General features: G+C 42.7%; 1 protein-coding gene across 2 annotated transcripts in view; it reads left to right on the top strand.

The window, feature by feature from the left end:
* LOC105694368 overlaps nt 1-10,263 on the top strand; it is a 24,812-nt gene extending 14,549 nt beyond the window's left edge. For both annotated transcript variants that reach the window (XM_012414970.1, XM_012414979.1), the window contains exons 6-8: nt 4,411-4,741; nt 6,990-7,290; nt 7,930-10,263. In XM_012414970.1, the coding sequence (XP_012270393.1) occupies nt 4,411-4,741; nt 6,990-7,290; nt 7,930-8,148 (851 nt within the window). In that variant the 3' untranslated portion in view covers nt 8,149-10,263. The remainder of the gene's footprint in view (nt 1-4,410; nt 4,742-6,989; nt 7,291-7,929) is intronic.
* Nucleotides 10,264-17,647: the final 7,384 nt, after the last annotated feature.

Genomic DNA, 17,647 nt, shown 5'->3' with positions numbered 1-17,647 from the left:
TTTATATAGAAAGTAAAGCCCTAATAGGAGATATGGTCCGCCTATCCCAGGTTTTTTCAAGTAGTCCATCTATCCCAATTGTCGGGGATAGATGGACCAGTTTCCCGTCCAGACAAACAACGCTACCGGCATGCCATTTTAGGTCAAGATTGTACTCAAGTATACACTTGAGTTATAGGATTGATCTTACGTCGAAATCATTTAAACTAACTTAACCACATATCAAATAAATCCAGTATAAAATATTTTTCAACTCACCAAAAGAAATAAACAAAGTTTTCTTCTAAAATACGCATGAAACTCATGAGCAAAACTAAGCGTGGTTCCGTCTACTCAAAAAGAACAAATTCAGACAACGACTGCAGCGCTGCTGTGACACCCCAGCCAAATATTCGACTAGTCCGTCTATACCGGTGGTCCATATATCCCGGACTTACCCTATCACACTTTCGTATCACCTTAATACAGGAGAGGCGCCGGGGAGGGACTCGTCGGTACACGCAGGTGGAGAACGATCACGGGGATCTCTGAAAGTCGCGTTCGCGGAACGAGCACCGATCGCTTCTCGGTTGTCTCCCTGACCCCGGAAAGAAGGAGAGGAGACACGAAGAGGAGCAGGTCTTCGGAGTGTCCGACGCGAATGAGATATTCGCCTCGGGCACGCGAATCGTAAATGAAGGGGAAGCGAAGTGCCGAGGAAGACGAAACACACGGCGGAAATTGAAGAGATCCGCTGAACACGGTCGAACTGGAAAGCCGAGTGAATTACCGAGACATCGTGCAAAGGCTACGAGGGTCCCGATACAATTCTATAATCAAAGGATAAAAAGGAGGCGGATAATTATTTTAGAAAAATATGAAATATAATATAACGAAGAATTATGTAATGTCGGCAATGTCTGGAGGGATAGCGAAGCGAGCAACGTTCGTAGAGATCGGAGAGCACGCAAAGGTTCGGAGATCCCGCGGACGCCGCGAGGGCCGGAAAGTGGGGAAAATACTATAAACTGATTGTCTGGGGAAGCCGAGAGTACGAGAGATCGCGAAGTCGGGAAAGTCGGTGACGACACGAGGGAATCGTAAATTCGTGCGTGAGTCGACCTCGGACGAGGCCAAGGAACGATGTTCCGCATTCCCGGCCCACAGCTCGAGGCAGCTCCCAGCCTCCTCGCACTTGGACGCCTCTCTTCCGATCCCGTGGCCCCCTTTGAGGCGGGTACCCGGGCACCCGGGGACTCGTCAACTCGAGACCTCTCCTGGCCTATATTCCCCCCTCCCCTCCGGCTTCTCCGTGTCCTTTTCATTAGGATTCCCTTTACGGGCGTGGCTTTCTCGTTATCGGCTGAGTCCTCGTTCTCTCCACCTCTCTTGATTTTGCATTCCTCTTCGAGGGGGTAGGCGGGAATTTATCAACCTGACACCTTTCCCGGCAAAAATTTCCGTTCTCTCGTTTTTGCGCTGCCTTTTCCCTAGGATTCCCTTTATGGGCGTGACTTTTTCATTATTAGCCGTGACTTCGTTCTCTTTTCCTCTCTCGATTTTGCATGGGATAGGTGGGAATTTATCGATCCGAAACCTTTTCCGACCTATATCTTTCGTTGTCAGCTTCGTGGTTTCGGTAGGATTCCGTTTATGGACGCGGGGTTTCTTTATCGGTAGCTTTCGACGTCGTTAGCGCTGTCGTCCAATTGTTTAAGGTGAAGTGAAACACGTCGAGGAACTTGATCGACGTCGATAGAGAAGATTTTTCTAAATGCCTACGTTGCCGACTTTTGTTTTTATATCGACAGCTGGGTCCAATTATGTTGGGTATTGTACCAAATGTCATACTCCACCTGTCGTTTTCGTATAATAATTATCAAGAAATCGAAGTAAAACTCCAGAAATCCTCTGGATTCGAGCTTTCTGGGGCCCTAATTGACTGCGGAGGGACGCCCTGCGCCATCTGTGATTTCCAGGTCAATTAAATTTTCACTCCGAGACCTCGTATTACCATCGTTTTGGCAAAGAAGCGCATACAACACTTTTTTTGCCTTTATCTCGTTCAAATGCGAGTTTATCGATTACCAGAGTGTTCTAAATTGTCGTAAAATTGTCCTGACCCTTTCGATTCTCATATCAGAGCCTTCGATAATTTTATATTGATCGAAATATCAGAGCTCGACGCCATTTTGGTTCTGGTCTAGGCTGAGTAAAAAAAATTTTTTTTTAAAACTCCAAATTTTGAATGTGTCAGGACAATTCTTAGATGATCAGGAGTGATGTGTCAAAGTTTCGGACTGTTTGGTGTAATACCCTTAAAAAAAAGTGTTGTATTCGAATCGACTGATTTGAAGGGTGTTTCACTTCACCTTAACGGTATCGATAACTATCGAATTCTACAGAATCCTGCTACACGTTCTCTCCTTCGCTCTTGATTCCTTGTTCCTCTTCGTGGGGGGGCAGGCGGGGGTATTCATCGAGCCAAGACCCTTTCTAGCCTATATTTTCTTTTTCTCGTCTTCGCGGTGCCCTTTCACTGGAATTCCTTTTATGTACGCGAATCCCCCGTTATCCGATGAGTCCTCTTTCTCTCCTTTTCCCTCTTTCGATCCCGTGGCCCCCTTCGGCAGAGGTACTTGGGGCCTCGTCGATCCAAGACCTCTCTTGTCCCATATTCTTGCCGTCCTTTTCCCTAGGTTTCTCCTTATGGACGTAGCTCTCCCGTTATCCGCCGGCTATTCTCCTCTTAATACCGTATCTTCACCGAGTATAAGAATTAAGGCTAGCATCTGGTCAAATGAACGCTGCCGAGGCCATCCGCGGTTTAATTCGCCCTAATTCACCGAATCGATGTGCAGATCAAACGGGTCTAACGTCAAGAATGACCGATCCGCACTTTCGATCGGCGTGTCCCTCCTCCCTTAACCTTCAATTATTCCAAGATACAATTTTAACCGAAAAGGCCTACTCGGTGTAAACCCATTAGGCGGCCAACCTTCCGTCAGATTTCTCTTATTCCCGACCTTGCGGAGATTCGTGTCCGAGATTGAATTCCGTGTCCTGAAAAAGTTGCCGACTGGTTGGCGCTCGACATTTTTAATACGTTTCCCCTAGAATCTCAACTGGTTCGTCCATCTGGCCTCTCTCCTCGACCTTGCTCGGAGTTTTCTACGGAATACCGGCGGCACCGGTTTACGCGTTATTTTCTCGCGAAGTAACAGTAAAGCAAATGAAACGCGGAGCCGCGACTCCTGATTTATTGCCGAGCCCCGGGATGATCGTCGGGACTCCCAGAAACGATCCGGATTTGCGCGAATCGTTCATGAGAAATCGCGCAACGCCCTCGAGCATTGTTCTCCATCGCGAGATGACTTCTCGGCCGTGTTATTCGATCCGACCTTTTCCTCTCTTCATCCTTGCCATTTTCCTTTCTTACCGGACGACTTCGGCCTTTCGTGCCACCTCTCGGTATCGCGGCCAGAGACGTCCGACACCTCGACATTCCTGCGAAAATCATTCGCGGAAGGAGAAAGAGGAAAGAGCGTCAATTAATTCCACGGGACTTTACTTCCTCTCGGGGTGATTTTCTTTTCCTTTCTTTCTTTCTTTCCAAGCCGCTCGGAATCTTGAATTTCACCTCGTGGAAAGTCCCGCGGACGAGGAGGGAAGTTGCGATACGATGTTTTATAGTTCGACGTATCAGGACTATAAATTTCCACGATTTATATCTCCCTCGTCCGAGCGTAAGCTTGTACACTCAATTTCACCTTCTTATCGTAGGAAAGTTAGACTTATCTCCGTACGTGGACATCGCAATGCCGCTCAAGAACGACCTTAAAATTAGGCTCCTTTCTAAAGTTCGCCTTTGCATTCTACGCGTCGCTCAGGAGTTTCTTTATTACGACTCAATGGAGCCGAATGAGGAATTTCAAACACGCGGACCTGCACTTTCCAATCTCGGTATCTTGAGGCATATTTTCGAGCCACCTCGTTCCGATGCCCTTGGAGTCATATTTTTTTTTTTTTTAATAAACGTGGTTAATGACAATGTGATGCACGTCTTCGTGATATCCGGAAATAAACGGTTGAAATAGTTCGAGAGAAAAACATTGTAAGTACTGAACGTAAAAAAGTACAAGCCTAACGGTGAAAACTTTGTTGGTGATCGTTAACCTTTGAAACAAGTGGGATTCAATAAAAAAAAAAAACGTGCAATCTATGTAGCCTTCCTCGTATTTAAGAATGATCTATTTTTGTACCTAGATATAAAACTAAACACTGCATTAAATTATATTAAAGCGATTAGGGTGTCATTTTTTGGACCTGGGCGATACAGGGGCGTTTATTATATCTCGGAAGACTAAAATATCTTTCACCGAGCGTTGCTTCGTGAAAGTTTCAAATGTTGAGATCTTTGGATACTTTCAGACGAGGACTGGGGAGTACCTGCGGAAGACAACGACTACCTGCCGGAAGGATCTAACCTGACGCTTCCCAGGGTGGCCAGGAGTCCCGAGAGAATCCCAACAGTGGCCAGAGGAGTGTCTCCTTCGGGCCATAAGGGTCGCAGGGCTCCCGAATTAAGGCAGAGAACTCCAAGTCCGCAATACCAACCCAGGATGAATCCTGCCGACGTCACCAGTCCCAGGGAGAGATTCCAGGATGCCAAGGAGATGTTCCGAGCCATGGAACGCGAGGTCATCGCGAGACCTGCCCTCTCAAGGCAGAGAGAAAACCTTGAGAATCACGGAGTCGGCAGGTAAATATGCGGAGGTGTCGTTAAATTATAAACCGTATCTCTTCCACCGACGAGGCGATCCTTTATTATCCACCTATATATTTCTTAACAATCGTGGCAGTTTGAAGGGAAAATAATTTCGCCGAATCAAAATTTCTAAACGCCAAAGTCGAAACCTTCTAACGTGGTATTGAAAAATTTCAATAACGAGAAATGTAGATTCAATTTGTATGTCGATATTTTTGGTTTCATTTGGAGGCGGCATATTAGGACTTGGAATAAACTATGGGGAAAAGGTTTTTCTTCTTTTTTTTTTTTTTCAATTAGATGGGGGATTTATAGTTCTTCCGCAGCACCTATAAGAGAATTCTGGGCGCTAGTCGAGAGGAATCATATCTCTGAATAAATGGACTCATTTGACCCTGGAGTCGGCGATGCCCGAAGGCTTTTTCGTAATGCGCCGCCTATGAGTCCGAAATATTGCGAACACCTTTGAAACGAATGTTCGGGAGCACCGCCCACGGTGACATTGACATCAATGCCAGCAACGAGTAATGCTCGTTTCACCATGGGCCCCGTTCCGTAATGACAAGTTTACGAGCGGAAGATTACATGGTTATTCGCAGGAGGCTAAAGGATATTAAAGGATTTTAACAGTTCCCGACATCCTTGCGAAGTCCTTGAGAGCGTTTCGAGTCCTGCAGGAATATATTCGAGTCGGCATGCGCACGTCTTCCAATCCGGAATTCTACTTAATAACGAAGCGGGGGAAATATTCTTCGCGGGGGTCGACAAACCCGTACAAGAATCTCGCCCGGAGTCCAAGCAAGTTTGTTGCTCGTTTCTCAGAGACGTATCGGATTTCCAGCAGTCATCGGCAGCAAGCCGGGTCGAGGAAGGAAGTAAGGGGAAAAGTGCTTGAAAAATGGATGAAAAAGCGGAGGAGGAACAAATAAATTGCAATCTCGTGCCGAGACATCGGGGGAGATATCGGCGGTCATTTGCAGTCGTCGTTTTCTCCGAGTGTCGCTGCCTCTTGCTTTCTAACCGAGATCTTGGCCTCTAGAAAATGAGTCTTTCGATCGTCATTAGCGTTGCGTCCATGCTTCCGGTTGCAAATTGCCGACGCGTCCAATTATATCCTCAAAAGATACGGAATTAGTCGCGCAAAATCGTGCCTCGGAAATTACCCTCCAACTTGTGGAAAGGCTCGGTTTCTTGGGCAATTTCAGAATGTCGCTTGGCCAGTTAAGGTGAAGTGAAACACGTCGAGGAACTTGATCGACGTCGATAAAGAAGATTTTCCTAAATGCCTACGTTCTCGACTTCGTTTTTATATTGACAGCTGGGTCGAATTATATTGGGTATTGTACCAAATGGCATACTCCAGCTGTCGTTTTTGTAGAATAATTATCAAGAAATCGAAGTAAAACTCCAGAAATCCTCTGGATTCATGCTTTCTGGGGCCCTAATTGACTGCGGAGGGACCCCCTGCGCCATCTGTGATTTCCAGGTCAATTAAATTTTCACTCCGAGACCTCGTATTACCATCGTTTTAGCAAAGAAGCGCATACAACACTTTTTTTGCTTTTATCCCGTTCAAATGCGAGTTTATCGATTACCAGAGTGTTCTAAATTGTCGGAAAATTGTCCCGGCCCTTTCGATTCTCATATCAGAGCCTTCGATAATTGTATATGGATCGAAATATGAGAGCTCGACGCCATTTTGGTTCTGGTCTGGACTGAGTTAAACAATTTTTTTGAAAAATCAAAATTTTCAATGTGTCGGGACAATTCTTAGACGATCAGGAGTGACGTGTCAAAGTTTCGGACAGTGTGGTCTAATACCCTTAAAAAAAAGTGTTGTATTCGAATCGACTGATTTGAAGGGTGTTTCACTTCACCTTAAGAGCCTTTAATCGTGCACCGAATATGTAGTTCATATATATGTTTGGAGGCAGAAGATATGAACGGCCAATCTTTTGTAGAAAGTATTTTAAACCTTTCGCGACGTTGGCGGTGGAACTGGTACATACATCACCGTTTAACAAGACTTAACGAATACTTTTATACCCTAGTCATCTTTGTACACCGACTATTCGCAGTTTGAAAGAAAGTTCCATAGACGACAGCCCTCGGACTCCACTTTCATATCACCTTAAAGAGTCCCATTTATGTGCATTTCAATGGAGAAATTCTATAATGGGAATCGTTTAGATAACGAATAATGATCGTAACGCCGTCTTTGCATATTGGTTTTTTCTTTCAGCCGGCTCGACGTGTCCAGGCAAATTCACGAGGAGTCATCGGGTAGACAACGGACGTCGATTTCGAATTCCGTCCCGATTCAAGAGCATCAAATTCGTCGAAGTCAACCCGAGTTGATCGATCGCGAAAACGAAATGTCATACAGAGCCAGATCGAGACCCCGGATGCACCAATACGTGACGGAACGTCAACCGGACCCGGAAGCAACGAGGCCTCGACCTCGGAGCTTCTACGAAAGTCCTGCTTCCGTTGGCAGGGACAATCGAGAGCCTAGAAGTATTCTGGAATGCAGAGACAGAGAAGTGAGTAACATATGACTCAATTTAAAATCCTTAATTCCTTCCCCTTACAATGGAAGAAAAATGGTCACATTGCCACGGTACTTTTTTAGTCTCACTTTTCGGGGAGCAATTAATTTCAAGCCCCGATTATCGGCGCACAAATGGTCGCGAAGAACTCCTTGCACGAAATTTCTTGCAAATTCCTGTAACGGTTATCTGACTTGAAATGATTAATATCGACCATCGGATGACGAAGGCCGGTTTTACAGCTCTTCGGAAGATTCAGTCAGCAGGTCGTACCACAACCAGTCGGTTGGAACACCTGACCTGGAATTCATTCGGAATACAAATTATGCATCGCGGTTAGTTAGAAATAAATGACGAGAATTTTAATCCGCCTTAATTCACATCGAGGAATCCGGCGTTGCGGTTAAATCCACTTTTTTATCGGATATGCAAACCGTGCCAATAATTTTCCCAAGTCGGGGATGAGAAAGTACGGGAAAGCTTTTTCTCTGGTTATCAAATTTCTCGCGCGTAGATATTCCCCGTTATGATATTAATATATTATGATGTTATGATATTAATTAGATAATTTATTATAAGTTTTCATGTATTTTCGTTGATCCGTTAATTAATTTACTGGTTTAACGTCCACAGACTCGGGAGATTCGCGATCGGCAGCATTTACGAGAGCCGCGGGAAAAGCTGCGAGTGAGATCGGCAACTTATCAGGAGCTCGCAGATCACGAAAGATATCCCGGCCTGGACCGAGAAAGCGCAAGACCTGCGTTAGATATAATACCAACACCCGGTAGATATCGTCACAGCTACGCCGAACCTCCAAGACTGGGTCTGGCTGCTCTTCATCCTTACTGATATACCTACTCGATCGTCATCAGTTAATTAACCAAGTAATTAATTATTTAATCAATGAGCGATTCGACTGCCTAGCCCATGTACGTGCCTGCCAAGCTACTTGTCGCTGGCATTAGGTGCGATGATTTAATCTCGTTACGAGGTACACGTATCACGCGTCTTCAGCCTTGAAATGAAACGAGTTCAAGTACCCCGTTAAACGGAATGGGTATTGCGCAATTTAATTGCGCCGACTGTGACGCTATTTTTAATACGCCAATAATCTCTAATGTCGGGAGATAATAGATGGGAAACGTCACTGCCATTTTTAAATGAATAAGATTCGGTAGTGGTACACCGCATCGATCTTGACGTCATTCTTTGGGACGATCAAAGCAAGAATGCCGACATTTCTTTTATTTCTTTTCTTCATTTTATGATCGTCTAGATGCAGCATATCAAAGACAACGTATCATGACTATTTTTAACTAAAGAACACTCACCTTGCGAGACACACCTATGTACGCGTCAAACAACTTGTCCCCAGCATAATGCGAGATGATTTTATCAATGATGCAGTTTAAGCGGTATCGCGAATCATGGTCAACCTTTGAAAGGAATGTCCACGGTGAAAGTATGACATTGACTATGGTGTTATTTTGAGATGTCGTGATTTGTCGACGGAGTGTATACTCGAGGACGTTAAGGAATCCGGGTAGGGATCTGGGAAGGAGATTTGCAATGACATTTTTAATGTATGACCGTTTCATGCGCGAGCATGTTACTTGTCAACGACATCGAGTAGGACGATTTTATCTCGCGGTGCTGGTTACAGGTACCAGAAGTTGTTGCGCATCCTTAAGGAGAACGTACATACCGAAAGTACAACATCAATTGAGACGATATTTTTCACTGCCGAGAATTGATGTCTTGTACCCTCAAATATGTATATAGTTTTTATATGTACGTAGGTATTTGAGGAGTATACAATTAGGAACTTCAGAAGTGCGATTCATTACCAGTTTTATAATAATTGAATGTGAACGGTTCATTGTACATGTAGGTGTTCGCGCGAATGGCCGAAAAGGAAAACATTATCTTTATTCGAGAACGAATTCTGTTGTACCATTTCGCAATTGTACAAACGCATTGTTCTAAATCAACGCGTCGCAAAATGTATGAATATTTTATCAAGGAACTTTTGTACACCACCTATTGATAAAAAGGGAAAATAGGTGACGGAGAACGGAAAATTCCGGAAATATACAAAATATGTATATCACGCTCTAACTGAGAAATACATTTTGTACTATAGTCTTATACCGTTTCCGGTGAAATTGTAAATAAAAAATGTCGCAGGATATCTCAGTGAATAGATATATATATTTTCTCGGCTCGCCCGTTCACGAACGCTCAGAAATAGACATCTCTCACGAACGTCGCTCTAAGATTATATTATAAATAAAACGATTAACACATAAAGTAACTTTACACTCGTACAGCGACCCGATTCTTAACATTACTAAGTTGCGCCGTCCTAGATATTTCTACTCAACTACAGGAATGATAAGAAATTTTAACACTGAATCTCCGCGATGGAGGGACTCATTCGCAGTTGAAACTCTACGTTGACATTCGCTCTGTATGTGCCAAATATTTAATAATTTAGCGTACAGTAATCTTAAGGGTGTAACGAAGCGCCATAAGAACAAAATGTTCAACAATCCCCGTTTTGAATGGATCCTTTAATTCTTATCGTTGTTTATTTCCTGACCGTGATTAACCTGCAAGAGAGTCAACGTTATTCCGACACTTCGTGTAACAGAACCGAGATTTACGTTTGATACTTTACAACGTTAATCACTTCTTGCTATCCGCTAAGTCGGCAGTTTTGTCGAGGGACTCGTAATTATGCATAAATTGCATACTTAAGATGTATCGTTACACTAATGAAAGTTACAGCGAGTAAGCATCCGTATTAAGTGTAGTACTGAATACGGTCCAGCTTTATGCAAGTCGGTTCCAACTGTGTCTTCCCATAGAAATGTCAAGTACTTCAACACTTACAAGGTGAATGGAACAATGTGATGATAAAAGCTTTTTATTATCTGTATATTTAATAATAACTGATATTTAAGCCCCTATGAATTTTCTTTGAAATTCTGCACCCTCTATAACTATTTAAAAAAAATTGAGTAACATTCTTGCGAGCTCGATTTACCATGTCGAGTGGTTACCCAATTATTTATCCAGCTTTGTACACAGTGAGTTCTGGTACGACGCAACGAGACGCGGCGTCGAATCCATCGATGCATTCGTCGATCGATTATCGGCGAGGCTCTTTTTTTCCTTCAATCCAACCGTGTCATTGGGAAATGTCTTTTCCGCGCAGCGCCCAGGAAGTTGCAAAATGCCAAAAGGAGCGGTTAACAATGGGATAAGTCGCAAATAGAAATGCAAAGACTTACACAGTCCTGTTCGCCGTTACTCAACCGGGACCGCACTTTAGCCCCGTTCGGTAATAGTAATGACAATTGTCGACTCTTACCGTTTGTACTGCTCCGAGAGCGGAATTTGCGTTTCGACATTTGCGCGGCAAGGCGCAGCGCAAACAGGCTGCCAAATTACAGTCTCCGGGTAAATTGCAACGCCTCGTCGAGCCTTGACTCGGTTTGCATCTTTCTGCTTATTACGCGCAATAAACTTAAATCCAGAACTGTCGGAGCCCAGGAAGAGAGGCTGGAAAATCTTGAAAGTTCCGAGTAGAGAAAATCGCGAGATACTTTCTTGGATTTATTTAACTATTTGGAAGAAATAAGTACAATGTCTCTGCCATGCTGGAAAATACCTCGTAAGTACAGTTTCTTTATATTAATTATTTTTAAGCTTTTTTCTTCCGCGTTCACTTCAGAGTCAGTCCTGAGTCATCGGAAGGAAATGATATCCGGAAACTTCTGTAAAGAAGTGACATCCGGGAATGATGGAATCGAGAGGGAATTTTCTCAAGAACGCGAATTTACTCCGTTTAATCGCGATTATTCATTGATTCGCCTCACGGGCACGGAGAAAACCAAGTTTCCAAATGCCTAGTTGCTTATGTAAATGCCGAGATGGTACATAGCAAGTGTCTCGTGAAAGTCCATTGCGTCGAATGCCGGAATCGATCACGCCTGCTTTACTTTCCCGCGGATCTTTTTTACAATCTAGGGAATGAAGAGAAAAAAGAAAAATTAGTGTATTTGCCCAAGTCGTACAATCGTCCATAAATGAACGCGTAATCCGTATACATTGACGGACGTAAATAATCCCACGAGGACCTAAGATGTCGGCGTGAAAAATCGACAAATTGCAATATAGCATCGAGCTCAGAAAGGACTTACAAGGAAACATTCCCAAGTGTCCGCCTCCGATCTTATTGAGTTTCATATATGTCGAAGAACACAAAAATCTAAGAGATACGTGTTTTTTTATATCTGCAATGATCCACATTTAAGGGGTGAAACAACCCTCCAAAGTTTAGCGAAAAATCGGTTTTTTAATTATTTTTCGTAGGAGCAGTGGAGGGATTTCGACGAAACTTTGCATAAACGTACTCTGTATAAGGACGGTGACTACACAATATTGTTCAGCAATGTTGCACCCCCTCAAGGGGGTGAACTACCCTTCAGGTGATATTTTTTTGTAATATCCATTAAACAAGCACTCCTACTTAAGTTCCACTTACGCGATGTGATTGCTCGCAAGAAATTAAGAAATACGTGTTTTTTGCTTTTTGCCAATAATCATTTACACATCGGTTGTAAACAATGAATGTAGGTGGTATTAGGGTATATCTCGACTACCTTTATTGGGTTATATCGTGACCAATTCATCGTACATAAGTCGTGTCAACGTGGTAATTCTTCAAAATGTCATTGATTTTCATAACACATAATTATTTATAAATAAATTAAAAAATAGTTTCAGAGGCTTAAATTGTTTCGCAACGGATTCGACGATGCAGTCATCACCCGTTTCCAACTAGTAAAACAATCTCCGTGGTGAAACGATAAAATTGGATTTTCAATACCACCTACATTCATTGTTTACAACCGATGTTTAAATGTTTATTGGCAAAAAGCAAAAAACACGTATTTCTTAATTTCTTGCGAGCAATCATATCGCGTAAGTGGAACTTAAGTAGGAGTGCTTGTTTAATGGATATTACAAAAAAATGTCACCTGAAGGGTAGTTCACCCCCTTGAGGGGGTGCAACATTGCTGAATAATATTGTGTTGTCACCGTCCTTATACAGAATACGTTTATGCAAAGTTTCGTCGAAATCCCTCCACTGCTCCTACGAAAAATATTTAAAAAACCGATTTTTCGCTAAACTTTGGGGGGTTGTTTCACCCCTTAAATATGGACCATTGCAGATATAAAAAAACACGTGTCTCTTAGATTTTTGTGTTTTTCAACATATATGAAACTCAATAAGATCGGAGGCGGACACTTGGGAATGTTTCCTTGTTAGAGAGATTATAGAGATATCGGTAATTGATTAGGATTGGTCAATTTTCTAACGCTTCTTACATCTTCGCGGAATTTTATGCGAATGTTATTTCCATTTTTTCCATCCAGTACACATGCAAAAGAAATAAAGACCGGTCCGGCAAGTCCAATAACCAAAGGAACGGAGTTCTTTAATCTTCAAGTTTGGCCTCATCGAGAGTCACGTTGGCTTCAATCAAGGTAACTAAAGACCGTATTTCAACAAATCTAGACACTCTTTACGGAGAAACGTTGAAGCATTGCGAAACGCCAATTTACCAGCAAATGATCGAGTAGTAAAAATTGGCGATCCGAGCAATTATCGGGCCTCCATTTCACCTTCTCGCAGTTTCACCGTGCTTAACGAGGGGGTAAAGTTCTTTTACATTGACTGATCCCATTTTTACTTGGCACCGAAAATATCTTCATTAAATGGGAAAGACACTTATACATATAGTTGAGATCTTCGGCAATCGGGATAAAACTCGAACGTGTCTAAAAGGGAAACTTCTTCTTTCTCGAGGCGACTTGGCCCGTAAAAGACACGAACGAGCAGCGTGTGCGTACTATGCGTGTCGTGAAAATCAAGCAGGTTCGGCATAAGGAATGATCTCTCCAGATTCCGAGAAGATATAGCCTGGAGCATTGGTACATTTAGCTGAAATTGCGGCCCCTTCGTGAGAACGGACTCGAGAACGCGATCGAGCAAATAAACGGAAACGTAACAATGAACATAAAATAACTACATGGGTACGTCCCTTGAAACGAGTTACCAAATAAATGAAAATATAATTTGAGCCTGCAGTCTGCAATTAAAAAATAATAATAATGGGAATTTCAATGATTTGCGATTTCTTATGTTAAATAATAAATATTTCTGTGAAAGCCTATGAAAGGTAGCCTAATATTATTAACGAGTTCTGCACCTCTTTCGGAAGAATTTAAGCGCTGAAATTACCGATCAATTAATTAGTTTTAACTGCAATGCTTATCCACGATTCTGCGTACATTAACTGCATACGTTACATGCATTAACTGCGCGTCGCTCCTCGCAACGCTCCGATTAGACACCAATTGAAAATAATTTCACGGGGAAATTACAAGCCGATTGTAAAGGTGTAAAGAAACCAATTGAGCAGTAAACGCGGAGAAACGTACAATAAACGCGTTAGAAAGTACATTATGAACTGCTGGATTTATGGCGTCATCAAGCAACGCGCAAAATTCTGTGGAAAAGCGTTATTATGAGCGAACGCTTCCAATAATTTTTCTTGATAACGAGTACTGCGGTTACATCGGTTAGGTGGCAACTAAAATGTGCCACGTGCACTGAGCATTAAGAAATGGATATGCATTGACGTAAATTTCTCATGAAAAAATCTGAAAATTATACATCCAAATTATGAGATCCTAATTTAACAGTGTTATTAAGTAAGACGCAGGACGCGTGGAAAGTCGCGTAATGTCGACACGTTCGCTCAATTATTTCTAAATTAATAAAGAAACGATGGTGAGAACTAAGACTCGACACGCGTGGTCCCAGAATCGTGTGATGACTGCATATTGTCGTCAATGGGCCAGACCACGTAATGACGAAGTCATAGCTGCTCCTTTCTGCCGAGCCAGTAGAAAGTCGATGACATAATTCCGCATATTCCGTTCTTCTCTTTTTCTCTCGATTAACCCCGAGTCCACCGTAGTATATTTACATGTTTATTATAATTATTTGACGCTAAAGCAGTCAACATTTTTCCGTTTTCAGGATTTTGCGGAAGGATCGCTGGCCGGGCTTCCCTGGAAACCTTGGATGTAATCTAGGTGTAATCGACAAATTGTAAGTCTCGTGGCTATCATTACGGGTGACGTATCTACCGGTCGGTAATAACGTACAGAGTCATCGAGTAATTCCATCAGAATTTCTCCACATGCCGAGATGTTTGTCTCGTTGAATTAAAAACATACATTTTTGTTCTCTTGAACGTAATTTCACGCTGCGACATTTTTGAGAATGTCCACTTCCAGAAAATATCCATTTTTCGTTCTTATTCTCGTTTCCCATTTATTAGCAGTTTTTTCGACTCTCCACTGATAAATATTTACTGCAAGCTAGTTTGAAAGTTGCCTAATCCGCTGAATGGTTATTTAATATTCTATCCAGAAATCTTCTTGTGTATCGGAATCAAAGTTGTCAATTTCGAAGGAAGGAAGACAAGAAGTCGGAAGCGGGCGATGCCTCGGTGCAACTGCATTCACGAATGCAGAATGAATGGAAAGCCAAGACGTCACGGCATAAATAAATTACGAGCTGTTTCTCCAATTCTGCATTTTACAGCGGAAGAAGGCGAACGATTTCCAAGGCGGTACCGATTATACGATATTCCCTATTTATGGATCCCAGTAAATGAATACAACTTTTTTATAAAACATGATTCACAAGGACGAATCGATTCATTTCCTTAACTCAGCCTTCGAAAGCACTTAATTAAAGAATTCATCTTACCGTCTTTTCACGCCTCCCATTCAATATTTAACGAGTGTTATTAAACCCTGAAATGTTCAAGCACTCGTTAAAGATTTCAAAGCACTAGCTTTTCTGGCAGTAAAAATAATTTGCGGTGGAATAGAGTACACACCCAATTATTCCTTGAAACGTCAGCATCTTCCCGTAATGAAATTTTTCTACAATCACGTATATTTCTTCGGTCAATTGGTGGTCATACATTTAAGATAATTTTAGCGAGAATGTGTAATTTTCGGGTTAAATTTTGGAGCCGGTTCCGGCCACCTCGAGGACCGATTTTTGAAGGGTCCCTTTTTAATTGGGCGGACCCGAGGCCGACGATTAAGCGAAGTGACGGCTGGCGACAAAGCTGAAAACGGGACACCCGTTAGGTGCATATACATACCTGTCGGACTCCTTCTCCCATAAAGGGACCTGGGCGAACCTGCTCGGGTCCCTCGATGGCAGTGACCCGTTGGGGGCCTCTAGGCCCCGCGATAAACACTCCTGGTCGTTCAGCGCCGTTCAACGCCGTGTAACGCCGTTTAACGCGGTCCCCGTTCAAATTCCAAGAGCGTCTCTTCCCCCGACGCGACTTTCTCATCCCAGGTTTTCCGGTCTCGGCTCTTCGAGACTCCGCAAACCCAGCGAATCGTGAAAACCCGCAGGCTCCTTTCGGATGCTTTCCGAGATCTCTCCAGGGAAAATCGACGGGCTAACTTTCGCAACGCCGTTCGGGCTCACGGATCGCCGATGACGTAAAGTAGCTGCGGGAGGTTTCAATGAAACTGCGTTACGCCAGCGGGTGATGAAGGAACTCTTCGAGGCGTCCCTTCTTATGGCTACCGATCGTTTAGCTGGGTTTATTACTTTTCATATTTTCGCGGAGGCACAACCGGGTCCAAAGATGCTCTCTAGAGTCCAAGAAGACTCACAAGGAAACATTCCCAAGTGTCCGCCCCCGATCTTATTGACTTTCATAAATGTTGAAGAACACAAAAATCTAAGAGACACGTGTTTTTTTATATCTGCAATGGTCCACATTTACGGGGCGAAACAACCCCCCAAAGTTTGGCAAAAATTCAGTTTTTATAATAATTTTCGTAGAAGCAGTCGAGGGATTTCGACGAAACTTAGTATAAACGTATTCCGTATAAGGACGGTGAAAACGCAATATTGTCCAGCAATGTTACACCCCCCCAAGGGGGTGAACTACCCTTCAGGGCGAAATTTTGTTGTAATGTCTAATAAACAAGCACTCCTACTTACGTTCCACTTACGCGATGTGCTTGCTCACAAAAAATGAAGAATCCGTGTTTTTTGCTTTTTACCAATAAACATTTACACATCGGTTGTAAAGAATGAATGTAGATGGTATACGGGTATATTCCAAGTAGCTTTATTGGGTTATATCGTGACAAATTCATTGTACATAAATCTTGTGAACGTGCTAATTCCTCAAAATGTCGTTGGTTTTCATAATATGCAATTATTTACGAATATCGCTAACTCTATTATCGTAAAAACGGTAAAAATCCAATTTTACCGTTTCACCAAGGAGATTGTATTACTAGTTGAAAACGGGTGATGACTGCGTCATCGGATCTGTAGCGAAACTATTTTAGTCTCTTAAACTTTATTTTAAATTTATTTATAAATAATTGCATGCTATGAAAACCAAGGACATTTTGAGGAATAAGCACGTTCACAAGATTTATGTACAATGAATTGGTCACGATATAACCCAATATAGCTAGTCGAAATATACCCGTATACCACCTACATTCATTGTTTACAACCGATGTGTAAATGTTTATTGGCAAAAAGCAAAAAACACATATTTCTTCATTTTTTGTGAGAATCACATCGCGTAAGTGGGACTTAAGTAGGAATGCTTGTTTAATAAATATTACAAAAAAATGTCGCTTGAAGGGTAGTTCACCCCCTTGGAGGGGTGCAGCATTGCTGGACAATATTGTGTTTTCACCATCCTTATACAGAATACGTTTATACCAAGTTTCGTCGAAATCCCTCCATTGCTTCTACGAAAATAGTTATAAAAATCGAATTTTCGCCAAACTTTGGGGGGTTGTTTCACCCTTTAAATGTGGATCATTGCAGATATAAAAAAACACGTATCTCTTAGATTTTTGTGTTCTTCAACATATATGAAAATCAATAAGATCGGGGGCGGACACTTGGGAATGTTTCTTTTTCAGATCCCATTCGGTCTACATTCTGGCAAGAGCACTCCGTTTAATAATTCTTTTCCACCCTTTCCTCTGGTTGAAAATGTTTTTGTATTTGTTCTCCCGATGTCTCGTCGCCTGTATTTTATGAAAGAATTTCTCCGTAGAATTTGACATTGAATTCCGAGTTCTCGGTGGTGCCGTTGTGCTTTGACGTGGGGTAGGTACGGTACTGGTTTCCGTTCCACGCTCGTCCACCATCGATGGTCAACGTCTTCGGCCGAGCCATGACCTCCTGACT

This window comes from Orussus abietinus, unplaced genomic scaffold, assembly GCF_000612105.2.
Source record: "Orussus abietinus isolate OABI.00-Male unplaced genomic scaffold, Oabi_2.0 scaffold329, whole genome shotgun sequence".
In the NCBI taxonomy this organism is placed as follows: domain Eukaryota; kingdom Metazoa; phylum Arthropoda; class Insecta; order Hymenoptera; family Orussidae; genus Orussus; species Orussus abietinus.
Note: the sequence above shows the minus strand (reverse complement) of the source record. Positions and strands in the feature narration are given on the sequence as shown.